This window comes from Anguilla rostrata, chromosome 5 (assembly GCF_018555375.3).
Source record: "Anguilla rostrata isolate EN2019 chromosome 5, ASM1855537v3, whole genome shotgun sequence".
NCBI lineage: Eukaryota > Metazoa > Chordata > Actinopteri > Anguilliformes > Anguillidae > Anguilla > Anguilla rostrata.
This window is the reverse complement of record NC_057937.1, coordinates 12,428,304-12,448,201: the sequence shown is the minus strand read 5'-3', so window position 1 is coordinate 12,448,201 and position 19,898 is coordinate 12,428,304. Positions and strand designations below refer to the sequence as shown.

At 48.5% G+C, this 19,898-nt stretch overlaps 1 protein-coding gene across 2 annotated transcripts; it reads left to right on the top strand.

Annotated features, from left to right (window-relative positions):
* Nucleotides 1-1,750: 1,750 nt before the first annotated feature.
* Nucleotides 1,751-19,058, top strand: LOC135254722 (PRELI domain-containing protein 1, mitochondrial-like). Of its 2 annotated transcripts, XM_064335151.1 has the most exons (7): nucleotides 1,751-1,886; nucleotides 3,083-3,271; nucleotides 4,672-4,897; nucleotides 12,855-12,968; nucleotides 13,422-13,500; nucleotides 14,289-14,313; nucleotides 18,128-19,058. In XM_064335151.1, the coding sequence occupies exons 2-7, from the start codon at nucleotides 3,180-3,182 to the stop codon at nucleotides 18,174-18,176; spliced, it is 585 nt and encodes a 194-aa protein (XP_064191221.1). In that variant the 5' UTR covers nucleotides 1,751-1,886; nucleotides 3,083-3,179; the 3' UTR covers nucleotides 18,177-19,058. The 2 variants fall into 2 exon arrangements, with proteins under 2 accessions (XP_064191221.1, XP_064191219.1); XM_064335149.1 differs by lacking the exon at nucleotides 14,289-14,313.
* The last annotated feature ends 840 nt before the right edge of the window (nucleotides 19,059-19,898 follow it).

The window sequence follows — 19,898 nt, the reverse complement described above, 5'->3', positions numbered from 1 at the left end:
TACATCCCAGTAACAGTGCTGTCTTGAATGGTAGGAGGATCTGCAAAATCCCCCCTCACAGATATACAATTTTATGGCTGAAAACAAGGAGACCAACATACAAATGGAAATGCTTGTGCTTTGTAATATAATTCCATGTTGCATTATGCGTGGGTTTGTCTGAGTATGTAGTCTGGTACTCACTATGGGTGTGGGTATGAAGATGACTAAGACACAACCTTTACAGGTGAACATTTTGTGCTTTTCAGTCAGTCTCTTTCATACGGAAGGCATCTTTACCAGAGGTTGAATTAATCAATAGCATCTTTGCTGTGCACTCAGTAATCTGTCATTATTTCTCTTCTCAGCATCACACAACACATTATCACTAAAGTTATGCTTTCGCCCTCTTCATCGAGCATAACAGACATGGCTTAGAATTTGTTTGGTTGTGTGTATTCTGTTCAAACCCAAAAATGCCCTTACCTTGCAACAAAACCCATAATAAACAATAAACCCTAACATCACTCATTATGTGATAAGAAAGCGTACAATTTGTCAGGAGTCCAATCTTCCACCAGAGGTCACCACAGTATCACATTAAAGGAACTGATTCCCTTCGTTCAGCAGTCTTCTTGCTAAGGTAATTTGTTATAACACGCAGGCTTCAAAAGATTAGGCAAACAGCAATGTTACGAATCCACTGTGATCATAACCATTTGTGCCACAAAGCAGAAATATATTTGAATGGTTTTAAGTAGAACACCCATCCCACTCCCTTTGGATTGTACAGTGCCAGAACTACCTTCTTCCCAAATGAGCATTGACACTGTTTTCAGAAGACGTGCAATGACATTACCAAATGAAATTGGTCCCCTCCTGGTTTCAGGTCAATCATACAGTGCTTCTGGCTGACATGTTGGTGTGCATTACTTCTTTTTATAAGAAAACAGCTCATGCTTACCAGATGTGGCTATTGTATGCACTAACTACTGAGGTGTGCATAATCAAAGTAAAGTTCACCAAAAACTAGCCACCCCACCATCTTTGGAAAGCCAGGAAAAGGACTGTTTTTTGTATTAAAATCAACAGACAGTTCAGACTTGAGAAACCAGATAGTTTAAGTAAGCTGTGTAACTGAGGGCTTTAATTGATCAATAAAGGTTGAAAAACTTGGCCAACCTGGAGCTCTCCAAGGGCAAGAGGGAATACCTATGTTGTAGATGATGGCTTGATATTTGCATAAATGTAGACCCTGAAAGTCCACAGCTTCTTTTCCTCATTGGCAAAAAGTCATGAAATGCACATTGTGATTTCTTACAGATTTAGTGAAATGGAAGTGTGCTGTTCACTGCAACATGATCTATCAACCTGTATAATAGTGCAGTCAAGCTTAGATAAAGTTAAACTTCGTGAATCTGGGAGAAAAAACAATAACTTTGGCAGTTATAAACACTACCACGATTAGTTTCACCAAAAGGATGAAGGACTCATTTTATAACTGCTGGCTAAAGGTTCAGGATCAGGTAAAGGATCAAAGTCTTTCTTACCATAACAGATTGACACGCATTTAAATTATTGAATTTCTCAAATAATTAGTATTTATAAAGTCTATTATTTTTGCTATTTCTACCAGTAAAATTATTTTTTATACTTTAATTTAGCAGTACCAGACGGTTTCTTTGACTTTCATAATAAATAAATAACATTGCGTGATGGTAAAGAAAACCCACAGTGTAATATTTACGAAATCTACACTTGTTAATTCCCCCTAGCAAGCAGCTCCCACAAGGCATCACGTGTTTTTAGCAAGTTAACCGGCCAGGCAAGGACGGCCGACATAACGCCCGCTAATTTAGCAACTAGCTCCTAAGTTATCTTTCTTTTAGAAGCAAGACATATTTTGGGTAAGTCAGCAAATTTGTCAGATAATGCTCTCCTGTCTGCTACAATGGATGTTGCAAACGAGTTTGCATCCGTTTGTGTTGGAATATGACTGCTTCTAGACAAGCTATCAAGAGAATTCGACTGCCATGACGTTATCATACATAGCTTGCTAACATTAGCTTGGTTAGCTGCACTGGAATGTCAGTTGTCCGTAGCTTTCTATATAACTAGCTAACCTTAGTCTGAGTTGGTTTACGTTGCGTGTTAGCTAAAGCTAAACCCTAAAATAGCTAAACGAATGCATTTTTGTTGTCTAGCATAAATAGGGCTAACTCGCTAGCTTATATACTAACATGTTTAACATGCTAGCGAGTTGTCAGTGTCATGCTGTATCATTGAAGCTGATGCTAATGAAAATCGCTGAAGAGAAGACATTCGATAGACGCTTCATTTGAAAGGAGACACTGCTGGTTAACAAGCTAACCAGTATGCAGTACGTTAATCTTTCGTTATCACCACGCCACTGGTAACAAACGTGCCGACCTTTGTTGCCGGTAAGGTTAGCTTAGCTAGTCTGCAAGAATACGTTCAGTGATCAGTTTCGGCTACATGCCAATAATTGCCGGAGAAGAAATCTAACCTAATTTAAAAGTTAAAAGGTAATAAGTTAGCTAGGATGTAGCTGTTTGAATGAAAATTTATGACAGAGCACACCTATACCAATATATTACCCTTTGTGACTTACGTCACTCTGTCACATGTTCAGATAAGGTCAGATGGAATCGTTCATGTGCAATTTGATCAGCGGCGTTGGTTACCCTGGATGATGCCCGCTGTATGACTTTAGCTGAACGGTAGGCTGTCATTGGCCGGAAAAGTGTGTGGGCGATCATATATCACTGAAGGTGCAGTGGTCTTAAGATTTGCCTCGAAAAACTGCTTGATGAATAGTGCAGTGTAGAAGTAACAGAGCAGGAACCAGTCTAGATTAAGATTGCAAGGTGCCTTGATGGATCTTAAACAGTGCTAAATGTGTGTCGACAGAAACTGCTAAATAAACAGCTGCTCTTCAATTAGATCCTCAGGCGCTGATGATTAATCTTACAAGTGGTACATGACTGCTCTTCATGTTGCTCTTTAGCCAGTTGAATATGTGAATATATGGAAAGCCTTTTTCAAATGAACTTGACCTCACCAGTCTCTGTTTGTCTGCTAGTTTGTCTGCTTTAGGGAGCCATGCTATGGAAAAACACTGCTTAACGGAGACAGCAATCTCTTCCTAGTCAAGATTTCCATCCACCTGCACGGGAACAATGGGGAAGTATTTTGTAAATGACGTGGACATCAAGAGCACGTGGGACCAAGTGTTCTCTGCGTTCTGGCAGAGATACCCCAACCCATTCAGGTACCCTCTCCTTAAATGGCAGCCTAATCTGCAACCTGGACAGGTGGTGCTTGAAATGGTGCAGATATGTTTTAGGCTAATTGCAATCAAATGGCTGTTTTCTGAAACCTGTGATCTGCATGACTTGTTGCTGGGTCTGTTGCCTTTTTAATAAAATCTTTTTTGCCCCATCACTCGTTCCTAATATGATTATATTATTATTCCCCCTGTCATTTGAATATGCAAAATGAGCATTAATCTGTGCCCGATTGCATTTTCTCCTGGTTAGGCCTAATCTCGTAGGAATGGCATTTTCAGGGTTTGCAGTGAAATGAATTGGGCCTGTGTTCACTAAGAACCGAGACTGAGCAGAGGAGAAGTGAAATGGATGGAAGGGAACTGGGCGGGGCTCGGAATGACTGGCTCCTTGTGACAGTTGCATTCTGGGCACTGCTCGCTTGCTGCAGAGCTTTGCGCTCTGCTTCGGCTCAGAGGAGCAGCCAGCGTCCTCCTCGTCCTCGTTTTCCCTCTTCCTTTTTTCACATCGCACAGTGCCAGTAACCCTGGAGCCACGTGTGGCCAGTTTGCACGAGTGGGCGGTCCTGTTTGAGAGTCTAATAAAGCCCTTTTATTTTCTTTCTTTTTTTTCCCAATGCAAAAATTAAAAAATGGTGTCTGGGGCTGTGTTGTTTACTTAACAAATGTTATTGTTGCCATTGACAGGGAAATGAAAGAGCTTTATGCGTCTGAAAATTGGGTCCTGTGCTTCTGCAAATTAGACAGGAGTTTGAGAAACACCTCACTAGACCTTTCCAATGACAATGAAAGTCAAATAGAAAGACTGAATGACTTATGTGCCTGCCTCTACCAGTCGGGGCCATTGGCTTTGTCTGCATCATCTACTCAAAGTAATTACTCATATTAATATAAGAAAAATGTTTTGCCATTGCACAAGTAGTGTGATGGCATGATTTTAGGTGGAGAGAATTATGTCTGTGAATATCGCTATGGCCACACAGTCAATTGACTTGTGCAAGTGAGTCCTCTGGGACAAAACCACAACCGGGACAACATGAGCAGAACTCTGGGAACCTATTTGGGGCCACCCAGAACACCACAGGGGACATGCCACTGCTCGGAAAAGTCCAATATTATTAAACAACAAAGACAGAATGATACATAATCTTCAAAACAATATTAAACAGATGTGTTGTGTGGTACACTGAGTATATCATACAGTGAATACATTTCCCATCGTCAAGAGGAGTCCATGTGTTTACATTCTTAGGATGGTTTGTTCAGTTTACTTTGACTGAACGGGTGTTTGCCACACGGTTGTATTATGAGGACACCATAATACAACCTCTCATTTGTCCTGTTGAGCCGTAATGGCTGCCGCATCTGTCCTGCTTGTCTCTCAGCACCCACGTTCTCACGGAGGACGTGGTTTACCGCGAGGTGACGGCGGACCATCGGCTCCTGACCCGCCGCCTCCTGACCAAGACGAACCGGCTGCCCCGCTGGGCCGAGCGGTTCTTCCCCGCCAACCTGGCGCGCTCCGTCTACGTCGTGGAGGACTCCATCGTGGATCCCCGAAACAGGAGCATGACGACCTTCACCTGGAACCTGAACCACACCAGGCTGATGGTGAGGCTGTCATGCATGTGTGCCCACACACTTACACAGACAGGCACACGCGTGCATTGCAGCACACACACACTCACGTCCGTGTATGAATACAGTCTTGCTTGAACCGGGTAAGCACAGACCGTTTCTCTGTCTCTTAAAAATGAAAGCCGCACGAAAAAAACAGAACTGTTCTAATGGAATGGTGTTTCCAGTTGCGCAATTGCAACCCTACAGACGGAAAGCTACGCTCCCATGGTCTGGTGCTGTTAGAATGTTGCTGTACAACAGGTATTCTGAAATATGAGCTTTGAGGCCAGTAGTACTGCTGGTTCTCATTCTTCCCCTCTGGTCTGGACTGATTTGAACCTGGGACACCAGGTGTGTTAAATCTCTAGCCAATTGTTGGCATTAATCTATCAGTTGACCATCCGGTAGAAAAGAAAAGCAACAGTGCTACTTGCCTTGAGGACCAGATTTCAGTATCCATGCTGTAGAGTTTAGTTTCTTGAAAACCAAAAACAAAACACAGCACATCACCCAGAAGGGTTTGCCAGGAGCAGTTTTCCACATATGAAATGTGCGGAGGGGGAGGGGTGACGGTGCACTTGTAGAAGACACCGACGGCTGTAATGGTACACCGCTGTTTTCTTTTGCCGTTCATACCCAGAGAAGGTTTACTGTCAGTGTTGAGGACGTAGTTTTGTGATTTACGCTAAGGTAATGTGAAGATCCCTTTCGTTCTCATGGTTTCTGCGAGCGCTCCAAAGCCACGCACGCTCGATCAGCGTCCCACTCCGCCGCCGCCAGACCCTCCGAACGGGGTCACTCGCGGACAGCTAGGTTCCGCTCGTCCGCCGCGGTCGGTCGCCCGGCCGACGACCCCGCTCGAGCCGGCCCACGATAGCTGCGGCGCCGAGCGGGAAATGTCCCCCAGAGCTGCAGGCGTCCGCTAGCCCCTCCCTCCCCTGCGTTTCACACGGGCCTGCCGTTTCGCATCCGTCCCCTCGCCCCGCTCCCTCCCCTCACACTGGAAAGGCCCGAAACCACAGGCTGCGGTTGGGAATGCATGGTTCTGTTCTCAGGCCCTGGTTGTTTGGGTTGTGGTAGGCTGTGTCATTTTTGAGGAGAGCCCGTGAGGCGTTTTGTTGAGTGGTGTGTCCTGTAGGCTGGACAGGGCGAGTGTGGAACACCATCATGCCCCTCCCTCCAGTACAGCACATTCATGACCACGAGGCCACCAAACAGATGTTTCACATCACATTCTCTCTGTCTCTCTCTCTTTCTGTCTGTTCGAATCTTGCTGTCTCTCTCTCTGTCTATCTCACGCTCTCTCTCTCACTCTCTCTGTCTCTCTCATTCTTGTGCTCTCTCTCTCTGCCTGTCTCTCATTCTTGACACCAGAGGTCAGAGTGTGCTAAAACTTTGGGAGCAGCAGCATTGAGGATGGCCATTTGGTTTCTCAGTCGCCGTGCCTAAATGTTTCCAGGGGTATTGCGAAAGCGTGGCTCATGATGTTAGTGTTATTTTATTGCATTAAATTATGTGCATATTAAGATATACTTTGTGAAGGGGTTCCTAACAGAAATTATATGTCCAAGCCACCATACATTTTTTAACTTGTAACAATTATCTGATTGGTTTACCAGCCTGTGACATTAGACCACTGCTACTGGTACAGAATGCTGTTGCCCTCCTGGTATTGGACATGCCTAAATTCACACATGCCACTGCACTTTTTGAACAGTATTTTTGATGCACCCTAAAGGTATCATGCCAAGGTTCTCCAGTAGGAGGCATTGTTTCTTGTTGGCCTATGAATTATGTTCCATTCAGCACCAACAGCAGTACGCTAGCTCTCAGCCAGCATATTCAGCTTAGCACAGCCTTGTGTGGAGCCATGCACTCCTTTCTGACAGTAACCGCCCATGAGGCTAGTTAATTAGACTCAAACTTGCTACCTTTTCCAAGCTGACTTTTCAGATGAGTCATGCCAGTAGCTCGTTATTTTCGAGGCATAATTTCCATGGGAGCAACAAAATTTGTTTGGGGATGAAAATCCTCGCGTGGTTGACAGGGGAGAGGCAGGTTTCAGTGCCGACGCGTTCAAATGGAGTCAGAGTTGCCTCTGAGGCAGTGCTGCTGTATTGTGTTTCTGTAGCAAGTCCTCGTGTACGGATGTGTGCTAGGCCTACAGGAACTGGGGGCTCATAAGAGAAAGATATGCTAATGCATTTTCACTTTTTCAGTGAAAAAGAAGTTTCCCATTTTTTCCCTTTCGGAAACGACAAACTTCATTTGTATTTATATAACTTGTGTATATACACACACACACACTCATTTATCTATATATATATATGTGTGTGTGTGTGTATGCCATTCAGTAATGGATATCTTGAATTGAGCGGTTCTGCTTGTGAACGCATGTTAAATGGATTTTAAAGCCCTGAACATCTTGGCCATGAAAGTGTCTGGAAAAGTGTTGGCCCTCAGATGCAATCGGTCCTGAAAATATGAGCTGTTATGTCTGGTGTCTATGACAACTTAATAGATGACCTGAATGCATTTCCTCAGTAATAGTGTTGGCCGGCAGAATCACTGAATACCAAGTGTCCAGGAGGGAGAGTCTGCAGCCTGGCTAATTCTGCCAGCCTCGGGGGCAGGATGATGTCATTTGACATAATGACTATGGCGGAGTTGGCGTTTTTCCTCCCCCCTCTGCTGAGTTCACTTGGTTCAGTCCTTGACTTCAGCGCGGAGAAGAACATTTACGTGGACTCAAAGCGGGGGAAACCACTCCAGTGTCCATGCCCTACGGGGAAGGTATCATTACATTACATTACATTACATTACAGGCATTTAGCAGACGCTCTTATCCAGAGCGACGTACAACAAGTGCATAGGTTTCAAGATGTAGAGGCGCAAAAGAAACACTAGAGTGAAGTAAGGATCGTAGTGCCAGAAGTGACCACATCGATCAGGACTCCAACCCTGTAGAGTAAGCTTGTTCAGCAGCAAGAATCCTACCAAGTACAAAGTACAAACTAGCACTGGAATCACACCTAATCATACAAAAAACAATCCTACCAGATACACTAACATAATCAAATTATCCTAGCTAGGTACAATGAGCTGAACTATAGGCTAGGGAGGGGTGGGGAGAGGTGCAGCCTGAAGAGATGAGTCTTCAGTCTGCGTTTGAAAGTGGTGAGATTCTCTGCTGTTCTGACCATCACGGGAGGTCATTCCACCAGCGAGGGGCCAGGACAGACAGCAGACGGGAGCGGGAAGTGCAGACGCGAAGAGGGGGAGGTGCCAAGCGTCCAGAGGTGGCAGAACGGAGAGGTCTGGCTGGTGTGTAGGGTCTGATGATCCTCTGAATGTACCCTGGTGCTGACCCCTTAGCTGCCTGGTATGCAAGCACCAAGGACTTGAATTTGATGCGAGCCATAACAGGCAGCCAGTGGAGGTCAGTGAGCAGGGGGGTGACATGGGAATGTCTGGGGAGGTTGTAGACCAGACGCGCTGCAGCATTCTGGATGAGCTGCAGGGGTCTGATGGCGGATGCTGGCAGACCAGCCAGTAGCGAGTTGCAGTAGTCCAAGCGGGACAGGACCATCGCTTGAACCAGGAGCTGGGTTGCGTAGGTGGTGAGGAAGGGGCGGATTCTCCGGATGTTGTACAGGAAGAACCTGCACGTTCGACTCACCGCCGTGATGTTCTGGGAGAGGGACAGTCTGTTGTCCATCACCACTCCAAGGTTTTTTGCGGTGGGTGATGATGACACCACAGTGTCCCCCAGGGAAATAGAAAAGTCAAGAAGGTTAGAGGATGGAGCAGGGATGAAGATCATCTCCGTCTTGCCTGGGTTCAGCTTAAGATGGTGGTTATCCATCCAGCTCTGGATGTCCCTCAGGCAGGCAGAGATGCGAGCAGAGACCTGAGTGTCAGAGGGCGGGAAGGAGAGAAAGAGTTGGGTGTCATCGGCATAACAATGATAGGACAACCCATGGGCAGAGATTACAGGACCAAGAGATTGGGTGTACAGGGAGAATAGGAGGGGACCAAGGACAGAGCCCTGGGGAACTCCTGTGGCAAGGGGGCGAGGTGCTGATACTGCACCAGCCCAGGCGACTTGGAAGGAGCGACCGGAGAGGTAGGACTCAATCCAGTCAAGTGCTGTGCCACAGATCCCCATAGCTGCCAGGGAGGACAGGAGGATGGGATGGTTGACGGTGTCAAAGGCGGCAGAAAGGTCTAGGAGGATCAGGACAGATGAATGGGAGGCTGCTTGTGCGGCGTGAAGCGACTCATTGACCGAGAGGAGTGCGGTCTCTGTCGAGTGGCCAGGTCTGAAGCCAGACTGGTAGGGGTCTAGGAGGTTGTTCAGGGAGAGAAAAGAGGAGAGTTGATTAGAAGCAGCTCGTTCAATTGTTTTGGATAGGAAAGGGAGAAGGGAGACAGGACGGTAGTTCTGGATGACAGAGGGGTCCAGAGTGGGCTTTTTCAGCAGTGGGGTGACGTGGGCCAGCTTGAAAGAGGAGGGGAAACGTCCAGAAGACAAGGAGGAGTTCACGAGGGAGGTGACATATGGGAGGATGTCAGGTGTGATGGTCTGGAGGAGAGAGGAAGGGATGGGGTCAAGAGCACAGGTGGTGGGGCGGTGGGAGAGTAGGAGCTGGGAAACATCAGAGTCAGTGAGGGGAGAGAAAGTGGAGAAACAAGGGGAGGGAACAGAGCTGGGGGAGTGGGGAAGGGTGGTGGTGGACGTGAAGGAGCTGCGGATGTCTGCAATTTTCTCATCAAAGAAAACTGCAAAGTCATCTGCAGCGAGGGAGGACTGAGGTGGGGAAGGAGTGCTGAGGAGAGAGGAGAAAATGGAGAACAGCTGATGAGGGTTAGAGGCAGATTTATGGATTTTTGTTTGATAATAATTAATTTTGGCAGAGGTTACAGCGGTAGAAAATGTAGCTAGTAGAGACTGGTAGGCAGACAGGTCGGATTGAGCCATGGATTTCCTCCACTTCCTCTCCGCTGCACGTAGGCTGGCCCGGTTGGTTCGGAGGGGGTCAGACATCCACGGACTGGGAGGGGACGAGCGTGCCTGCCTGGAGACTAGAGGACAGAGAGAGTCAAGTGCTGAGGAGAGCGAGGAAGACAGAGTGGAGGATGCAGAGTCAGTGGGAAGGTTGGAGAAGGATTCAAGAGTGGGGAGTGAAGCAGTGACACTGGAAGCGAGAGAGGAGGGAGAGAGGAGCGGAGATTCCGGCGGACCATGACAGTAGGAGTGGATGGAGGGAGGGAGGGAGGGAGTAAGAGGGAGGGAGAAGGAAATGAAGTGGTGGTCAGACTGGTGCAGAGGGGTCACTGTGGGATTGGAAGAGGAGCAATTCCTCAGGATAACCAGGTCTAGGAGATTGCCAGCTTTGTGTGTTGGTGGGGAGTGCATTAGGGAGAGATCGAATGAGTGAAGTAGAGGCAGGAAGGCTGCGGAGTGGGAGGCATCAAGGTGGATGTTGAAGTCTCCCAGGAGGATCAGTGGGGTGCCATCCTCTGGGAAGGAGCTCAGCAGGGTGTCGAGCTCATCAAGGAAGTTTCCCAGGGGCCCTGGAGGGCGATAGATAACTACAATATACAAGTTAACAGGATAGGTGATTGAGACAGAGTGGTATTCAAAGGTAGAGATGGAGAGGTGAGAGAGGGGGAGAACAGAGAATTTCCAGGAGGGAGAGATCAGCAAACCTGTGCCCCCACCACGGCCAGATGGGCGGGGGGTGTGAGAGAAGGAGAAGGAGGAGGAGAGGGCTGCAGGGGTTGCAGTGTTGCCTGGTGTGATCCAGGTCTCAGTGAGGGCAAGGAAATGTAAAGAGAGGAGGGACGCGTAGGCTGAAATGAAGTCAGCCTTCCGCGTAGCAGACTGGCAGTTCCATAGCCCTCCTGCGACCGTGAAGTTGTCACAGGGGGTCAATGAGGGATAGCGAAGGTTGGAGGGGTTCCGTCGCCGCGGGGGGCCTCGCCTGCAGAAGCGAGTTCTGAAGGGGAGAGAACAGGTTGGGATGGGATGGGCACATAGCATAGCAGTGAGGACAGGGAGTAGAGAGGAAGGGTGATGGTAGAAGGATAGGGATGCAATGACACAAACTGGGAGGGAGCGACGCTAGCGTCGCTCCAAGCCAGACTACAAGCCCTAATTAGCAAATGAAAAGCAGCTGGTGACCAAGCAATTGCCCCACAAACCAGCAGCTAACTAGCTCCACACAATGCCTGCTTGATGCAGTCACTTAAGAGCAAATGAGGCTAATAAGGTACTACACTTTAAACTACACTTCACAAACAAACACCAAAACTAATGCTGGGCAACTACAAAACAGGTAGAAGTCTAATCTAGCTACACTAATGGCAAAAAACAGATACTTAGCCCGCTCTAGGAGAACTTCTGCGGGTTCTGCACAGCTGAATCCTGATTGCACTTTCTTAGGTATCCTTAGGTATCCTTTTTTTGGGGAGCTTGTCCCGAGAAGAGATTTGAAAGTTTTTGCTGACAACCCAACTATTTAATTTCCTCAGTAGACAGGACAAGTTCTGCTGGCTTTTTTACCATATGGCGTGCATTTTACGATTGGAAGGTAAATGGTACCAGTCGTGCCTGCAGTACCCCATTCCTAACCCTGGAGTTCAGGAGTGGTTGTGTAAGCTGTGTGTCGTCATAGCTGGCCTGTTGCGTAAACCCTATTAAAAATGTATTTTTGGTTTGTCCTTCGACTTATACTGTTGCCCTGCTGGAGTACCCTGTAGAGCTCGCTGCCCATGTGCTTAATGCACAAGTGGGGAAAGGCACACGTGGCTGTCACAAGGCCAGGGTTAGACCCTCACCTTTCGGCACGAAGCCCACACCTCTCGCCGTCAGTCGGCGCGGGAACGGCTTCGTGCTCTCGAGCGAGAGTCTGACGGAGAGGAACAGAGCGCGCGTGCACCCGGCACGGCCACCGTCACTCGCCGGCCATTGTTCTTTTTGCGAGCTCCGAGGTCCACGACGGCTTCCTCATTTATTATCGATCGCAAAAACTCTCGAGGTCAAACTGCCGTTCCAGATTTTCACTGCTTTGAATGAAAGCAGGTTCTCTGCCAGGCTGGAGAGACGTTTGTAATGCAGTGAGTATGAACATTGCCAAATGGAGAGACAGCTGCACTTGGAAATTGAAGTTTAGATGCAAGGATGCAAGCCAGGAAACAAAGTCTTTAAAAAGAAAGTGATAATAATAAAATAAATTTTGCACCAGAATACATTTTGTGCACCATTTATTAGAGATTCTTTTGTCTTTTGTGTTTCCAACTCCAAACGTTGGACGCCACAAGTCAGGGGCCTGTATTTCACAGTGAAATATGTCAGATCTGTAGCATTTTTCTTAGCTTGACAGTTGTAGAGTTATTGTGACGTGTAAACTATAGCCTTCTCTATCAGATGTAACATCTGGAAACTAGGACATTTTGCACAGCACTCTTGGGGTGTGCATTTTTTTACGCTGCTCACCTCAAGCAAACTCTGCTGACTATGTCTTGGCTTGTCTGAATAGTAAGACACACACCACAGTGGCTGCAGGCATCTTAAGATGGTGGCATCGTGAAACAATAAAGAACTTGTTTAGCCTTACTTCTCCAGTGCATTGGCATGACTGTTGTTGCTTTTTTTTGTCATGTAAAGCAGATGGTAACAATAGCACGTGGTGAGTTTATATACTCGTCCCTTAAGGAGAGGAGGTGTGGTTAAACGTCTGGCCTCGTCTGTGAAAGCTGGAGTGGGAGTGTCTGGTGGCACTGAGCCCTCGCTCGTCACTGTCTCGTGCCAACGGGCAGAGCGGCGTTAGCCTGGCGCAGCCGAACGGCCATTAGCGGATTTCACCCTTAGCAGCTGCCTGCACGTTTCCGCCCTCCCCCCGACCGCTTTAAGTGTAAAAGGAGTCTCCGTGGTCCTCCGCAGACGGTGGAGGAGCGCTGCGTGTTCCAGGAGTCCCGGGACCGGCCGGCGTGGACCCAGCTCACCCGCGAGGCCTGGATCACCTCCGGGGTGTACGGATTCTCCAGGCCCATCCAGGTAACGCTCCCCGAGGGTCAGGCTGGGACAGGAGCCTGTGCCAATGGCTGGTAGCTTAATATTGAACTGAAGGAGCTGTGCAGTATATTTCACGCATTCTTTCCTGTGAAATCAACTGGAAATCCTGCATATAAAGGAGTTCTGTCCTGTATGTGAAAGTAGGGCATCTGCCTTGACTGTCAGTGTTCTCTGGAGCATGCAAGGTTTTTCTATCAGCCTCGTCCAGCAAGCCAAAACATTGTCAATTAAGCACGGTTTATAGGTCAAGTGATATCGCAGAACATACAGAGGGGAAGTCACGTAAATATGCAGTGGATGGTTAAAGAAAGCGACAGGAACCTGTATGTACTGTTTGAAAGAGAAATGAGTGAAGGTGGTCTGTTATTGTAGTCTGAGTGTGAGCAGCCGGGCACCCGGGCCCTCCTTTAACCCCTTCCTTTCCTGTGCCCGCAGGAGTTTGGACTGGCCCGCTTCAAGAGCAACCAGACGAAGGCCCTTCGGGGCCTGGAGCTGGCTCTGGCCAACATGCACGGTACGTATCTTCTCCCTCGATCCTTCCAGACTGGCGGCCGCTGCTCCCTCTGATTTGGGGGGGGGGCGGCGGGCGGGCCTGTGCCCCTCTCTATGTTTTCTACCGACCCTTTTTTTTTCTTTGAGCTGAACCTAATCTGGTCAGAGGTCCATCAGCACAGGTTGTCCGTTCAGATTAAGCTTGTCAAGAAGTATCATTTTTAAACTTTATGTGGGATCAGAGAGTGAAGCCGATCCCCACTGTTCTGTCCAAACTGTTGTGCCCAAACATCCCAGCGTGCACTGCTGCAACTCCCTCACAGTATATCGATGGCTGAGGTGACTTGTCTGGAGGTGACTTTGGTTTGTCTTCCACGCTGCTGCTCTTCCCACTAAAGCTGCTGATGTGTTTAGGGCCTGCTGCAATGCACAGAATACCACACGCCTCTTCATTTCTCTGTGGTCCTTCAGTGCCTAACTAAAGCGCTTTGTCAGCACTGAAACCCTTTAGTGATTAACTAAGGCCCTGTGTCATTACTGAAACCCTTTAGTGCTTAACCTACGCCCGGTGTCCTTACCGAAGCTGTACTCCAGGTCAGAGAGGGTGAGCAGTGCAGTTCTTCCCTGTTTGTCACAGATTACTGCAGGATGTCCGAATGAACCGGAAGTGCAGTCCAGTTGTTTGGCATAGCCCGCAATGACACGAGAACAGAGGGGCTTCTGGCATGCTAGCGCGGTGGAACTGGTGAGATGTTTTAACGAAAAAAAAACCTTTTGTGTGCACTTTTGTTTCCTGCCCTGGCACCGTAGCGCAGAGCTCTGCCTTACCAGGCTGGTGAGTATGCCACGCACCTGTGCCCTCGCGTGCCAGGTGCTGGCTCAGCGGTCCGCCCAGCGCCGCGCATTCTAGAAGCTCTAGCTTTGTGATGGAGTAGTGGGTAGACAACAGCTGTGGTTCTAGAACCTTCGTAGCCCCGTTTCGTTTGAGTTGCTCGTGGGTATTGTAGTAGGAGTCAGCCGGTGGTGTGCACGCATGTAGATTTCCCTTTTCCCCCTGTGGTAGAACACTCAAACGCCACCATTTCCAGGTGTCTGTTTTATTAGGTGAGGAGGCTTTTCTGGGGAGTATGGTCTTACTGTTGAAGTCTTGGCCTGGACTTGGATGGTTCCTTTTGATCACAGTACCCCAGCAGGAAAGGACTTAAAGAATATAGTGTATTAGCAACCTGGGATCAGGCATTAAACATGTTATTACTGCATCTGTCTCAGCATATTATAGATTTTCTGGTCTTTGTATAATAGCATTGATTGGGTGGAATCCTGAGTTCAGGGGTTGATGTAACAGCCCTGCTGGACTGCATTTCCCAGCATGCCGTATGTTCAGCCGCTTTTGAATCTCAGTGCGTGCTAACCAGCAGCGCTCAGCAGGTGCAGCCTGACCCAGAAAAGAGAAGGGTTCTGCAGTTGAAAGGTCCCATGCTGTGGAGCTCAGGGTTGTGCGCAGTGTGTGAGGGAGTATCTGTTGTGTGTACTTTGAAGGGTCTGTAGTGTGTACTATAAATGGTCTGTTGTGTGTACTTTAAAGAGTGTGTCTTCAGAGAGGCTCACAGTGCCCCTGGGTCTCCCTCACTGCTAGCGGTGCTGTTCTGACCCACACACTGGTCTTACTCCTGCTCTGCCATATGGAGAGGAGAGCGAAAGAGAAGAGGCAGAGAGAGGAATTGAGCAAGAGAGGGAATGAGAGGGATTGGAAAAAAGGGAGAAAAAGCAGAGAGCACCTCAGAGGGAGAAGGAGAAGGGCACAACACAGGGAGATAAAGAAGAGCAGAACCAAGGGAGAGAGAAGGGCACGAGAGAGAAAGAGAGAGAGAAATGCATGAAGGAGGGAAAGAGGAAAAGCACCACTCAGCTGTAAGTGGAAACATGTGTCTCGGTGGAGCTGTTTTTCCTCTCTCACCAGCCGTGGATGGGTCAGCTCAGGTCATCAGGCCTGCCAGATTCCAGGCCCTGGAGCTGTTTTGGTCTTTGGTTATGCCAGATTCCAGGCCCTAGAGCTGTTTTGGTATTTGGTTTAGGGAATTTTTTTTGAGGGACTGTCCCCAGTTACCTTATTAACACACTGTAATTCATATTAACAGAGCATAGCTTCACCGTTACACCCCACTTCCTGTAAACAACACGCACACGATACCTTAATAACACACTTTACCAGAACCCTAAAATCAGTCACACTGTTAATACATTGTAACCAACTGGTCACCTGTCTCAGAGTACATTGTGCACATGCTTGACAGCAGAGGAAGGGGGGGCTGTGGGCGGGTGCACTGCAGTCCACTCCCCTTCCTGCATACCGGCGCCCTGACTCCTCAGAGCAGGAGAACACTGTCCCTGCCTTAATACACTCAGGCCTCAGGCCTGCTCTGGGCATTTCATCTCCACCCCTCTCTCCCTGCGCCCAGAACTGCTTCTCCTCTCCTCTCTCCTTTCTCCTCTCTCCTTTCTCCTCTCTTCCTCTCTTCCTCTCCCCTCCTTTCCTCTCTTCTCCTCCTCTCTCTTCTCCTGCTCTGCTCTCCTCTCCTCCTCTCCTCTCCCTTCTCCTGCTCTCCTCTCCTCTCCTGTAAGGTTGGGCTGCCTCGAGGGCAGAGTGCTACACATGGGCACCATGGCGACAGGCCCCGCCTCCTGGCACGTGGCCATAGAGTCTGGTGGAGGCTAAGGACACGCTGTGCCGTCTCTGCAGTGGCTTTTTAGTGTGTGTACGTGCGGTGTGTGTGTGTGTGTGTGCGCACGTGTATATGTGTGCATGCAAGTGCCTCTGTGTGTGCTGAATGTCAGTGTTGGTGTGTGGGTTCCAGTGTGTTTCTGTGTGTGTGTGTGAATTTCAGTATTGGGGTGTGTGTGTGTGTGTGTGTGTGTGTGTGCGCATGCCTCAGTCTGTTTCCACAGAAGGCTAGAGACTGGGCGCTCTGGACCCCTTGTTTGGCTGGCTGCTCCAGCACTGTTCCAGTCTCAAGAGGAAGTGAACATTCCACACAGATGTTTGAATCACGTGTTGTGTTATTGTTTTTTTTGATAGTCTGACAATGCTGATGACCTGAGTCGGGTCAGGGAGCTTTGTCGCAGCCCCAGCCGCGCGGTGCGTGCGGTCAGGGTTAGGCGGGGTAAGGGGAGAGCTCTATTATTCGCCCCGTACATCGTGTCCCGGGAGCCCGCAGTGTCACGTTCCCGGTGGGCCGCTCCCAGCCCCTGTGACCTGCTCTTCCCTGGATTTAGAAACAGACCCCGGACTGTAGACACCGAGCGCTGCGAGAATACAATAAGCGTGCCCACGTCACGGTTGTCGAGGACAGCTTACGCATTTTCACACGTTGTCCGTTGTGGGGGGATGTTCTCTGACATTGTACCCAGCTCTGGGGTATTGCAGCAAAGCCCTACCTGGGAATCTGACCTACGGCCTCCTGTAAAGGGTGGGTGGCATTTGCTGGGAATGTTAAATGAGGTGAGGGGGGGTGTTGCCACCCCAGCTGTCTCCTGGCCTGAGGTTCATTTAGGGACACGGTGTTCTTGCTGGAGTGTGTGTGTTTTGTGGTATGCAGTGCTTGTCAGGGTGTGTGTGTTATATTCTCTGTGAGTGTGGGCCCAAGAGGATTGTCTGGTTGTATCTGTGTTTGTACAATGGACGTGTATGCATGATGTATGTGTTTGTGTAATCTGTGTATATAATGTGTGTGTGTGTGTATAATGTGTAGTTACAATGTGCAGCACTCATTATCCTATGTGTGCGCGTGCGTGTGTGTGTGCGTGTGACATGTAGTCATTGTGCAGTGCTCATCATCCTGTGCCCTCTGTGTGTGTGTGTGTGTGCGCGTGTATAATGTGTAGTTAGTGTGCAGCGCTCATTATCCTGTGTGTGTGTATAATGTGTAGTTACAGTGTGCAGCGCTCATTGTCCTGTGTGTGTGTATATAATGTGTAGTCAGAGTGCAGCGCTCTCTCTGTGTGTACGTGTATATAATGTGTAGTCAGAGTGCAGCGCTCTCTCTGTGTGTACGTGTATATAATGTGTAGTCAGTGTGCAGCGCTCTCTCTGTGTGTGCGTGTGTATATAATGTGTAGTCAGAGTGCAGTGCTCTCTCTGTGTGTGCGTGTGTATATAATGTGTAGTCAGAGTGCAGCGCTCTGTGTGTGTGTGTGTGTGTATATAATGTGTAGTCAGAGTGCAGCGCTCTCTCTGTGTGTGCGTGTGTATATAATGTGTAGTCAGAGTGCAGCGCTCTCTCTATGTGTATGCGTGTATATAATGTGTAGTTACAGTGTGCAGCGCTCATTGTCCTGTGTGTGTGTGTGTGCGTGTATATAATGTGTAGTCAGAGTGCAGCGCTCATTATCCTATGTGTGTGCGTGTATATAATGTGTAGTCAGAGTGCAGCGCTCATTATCCTATGTGTGTGCGTGTATATAATGTGTAGTCAGAGTGCAGCGCTCATTATCCTATGTGTGTGCGTGTATATAATGTGTAGTCAGAGTGCAGCGCTCTCTCTATGTGTGTGTGCGTGTATATAATGTGTAGTCAGAGTGCAGCGCTCTCTCTGTGTGTGCGTGTGTATATAATGTGTAGTCAGAGTGCAGCTCTCTCTCTGTGTGTGCAGGAGGCTCGTCCCCGAGGCCGCGCAGGGATACCGTGAAGGAGGCCTCTGAGAAAGCCAAGGAGGCGGCGCTGGCCGCCACGGAGAAGGCCAAGACCCTGGCCTCGGCCGCGTCGCCCCAGAAGCCCCGGCAGTTCGTGTGACGCAGACCCGCCCGCACGAGCGTGCGAAAGCTACCCCCTCCGCGAGCCCGGTCCTCCAGGGAGCGCGCGTCCCTCCCCCCTCAGGGACCCCCGGCAGCGCTGGGCAGGGATCCAGCTGGCTGGACTCATAACCTGTTCATCATCATCATCATCATCATCATCATCATCTCCCTGCTGAGGATTCTCAGGTACTGTACAGCCCTCAGGCGTGGAAACGGCTGCGTTTACAGGCCAGTGGCCCTGTTTGCACACCTTGAGCTGTGTGCATTCAGCCTGTTTGTGACGCGAAGACAATCGAGGACGGAAAAAAAACAGAAAGGCGGAAGTATGAAATGTGTTTCTGCTTTGTTTAGTCTGGAGCCGCGGTAACGTAGGCCTTTCTGACGTCGTCTTGCTTTAAATTTAGATTCTTGTATCTAGGGGTTCGGTCAGTGTGATTTCTTGAAGAAAATCTGAAAGCATTCCTTCTGGTTAGACTGACACTTTAGATTTTTTAAAACCTGTTGTGGATGTTCTTAAGTTTGCTGTGAGTGAGCGAGCTAAATTATAGAATGAGTGAGAAAGCGAATGTGATGTAGCATTTCAATTTTTGAATTTAATGAATTTAAGGTAATAATACCTTTAATTTTTTTAGGAAAAGTGTACAGTACAAAGTAAAAGTACATTGGAATTCTAATGCATCATGTTTTCTGTCATGGCTCATGAATTGATCTGTACTTTCTCTGTCAGTGAATCCTTTTTGACATGTTAAGGTTGAGTTCTAAACAATAAATGGGAGAGTGAACTGACAAGTCTGTGCATCGTTTCTATCCATTTGGAAAATGGCGTCCTTGTTGATCGTGCGTGTTGGTGGATTAAGCGACACGGGGGAAATTAGGAAGACTCACCTGTGTGTAGAAGTTCCTGAGAGAGGAAAATAGGTGCAAGTTGCCTGCTGCCCCCGGGACTGTTCTTGGCCCGGCTCTGCGTGATGGTTCTGCGTTACAGCTCTACGGTACAGCCGCGCGTGGCTACACACCCTCACACGCGGACACCAGGCCGAAGCCTCCATTTTCCCGATGCAGGGATGTTCTGCTCCCAGCCTAGAGCCTTCAGACTTAACAGGGGAGGGGGGTCGATTTTGGGAGCCCCATGGAAGTGTCTTAAACCGCTGAGGGCAATCCGTCCCCCTGCCCCCCGTTCTGCACTGAAATCACACTCTCTTCACCTAACAGAACACGACACTTAGCTCTTTAAGGTGCAAGATCACAGATGTGTGATTGGAATGTTCATAACTGAACATTCTATCACTGATGTAATGATCCCTACTGGAGAAAGCATTGTAGTTCTGGAACACTGACTTGGAATTTTGAAAAAACACTCTTCAAACGTTCTCTTCAATGGTTTAATAAAGAAGGCCGTACGCTGTTACTAGTGGAGTATGACGTTTTCCCCAACAGAATATTTGTTGATTTATCTAATACTGGTCTGGTCTACTCTGCAGAGGCGTCAGCAGCCATTTCAGATGCAAAAAACCCTGAGACGCGAGTTAATGGCGTTATCTACTGCTTCCATTGATTGTTTTAATGCTGAGAAAAGCAACAAACCCTGCAGCTCTCCAGGACCAGGGCTGCAGATCCTGGCATAGAGAG

Excerpts from the sequence above, each read along its gene's own strand:
- LOC135254722 (XM_064335149.1), top strand. The coding sequence starts at position 3,180 with ATGGGGAAGTATTTTGTAAATGACGTGGACATCAAGAGCACGTGGGAC. Across the intron at positions 3,272-4,671 it reads AGATACCCCAACCCATTCAG|CACCCACGTTCTCACGGAGG; the intron begins GTACCCTCTCCT and ends CTTGTCTCTCAG. Across the intron at positions 4,898-12,854 it reads TGAACCACACCAGGCTGATG|ACGGTGGAGGAGCGCTGCGT; the intron begins GTGAGGCTGTCA and ends GGTCCTCCGCAG.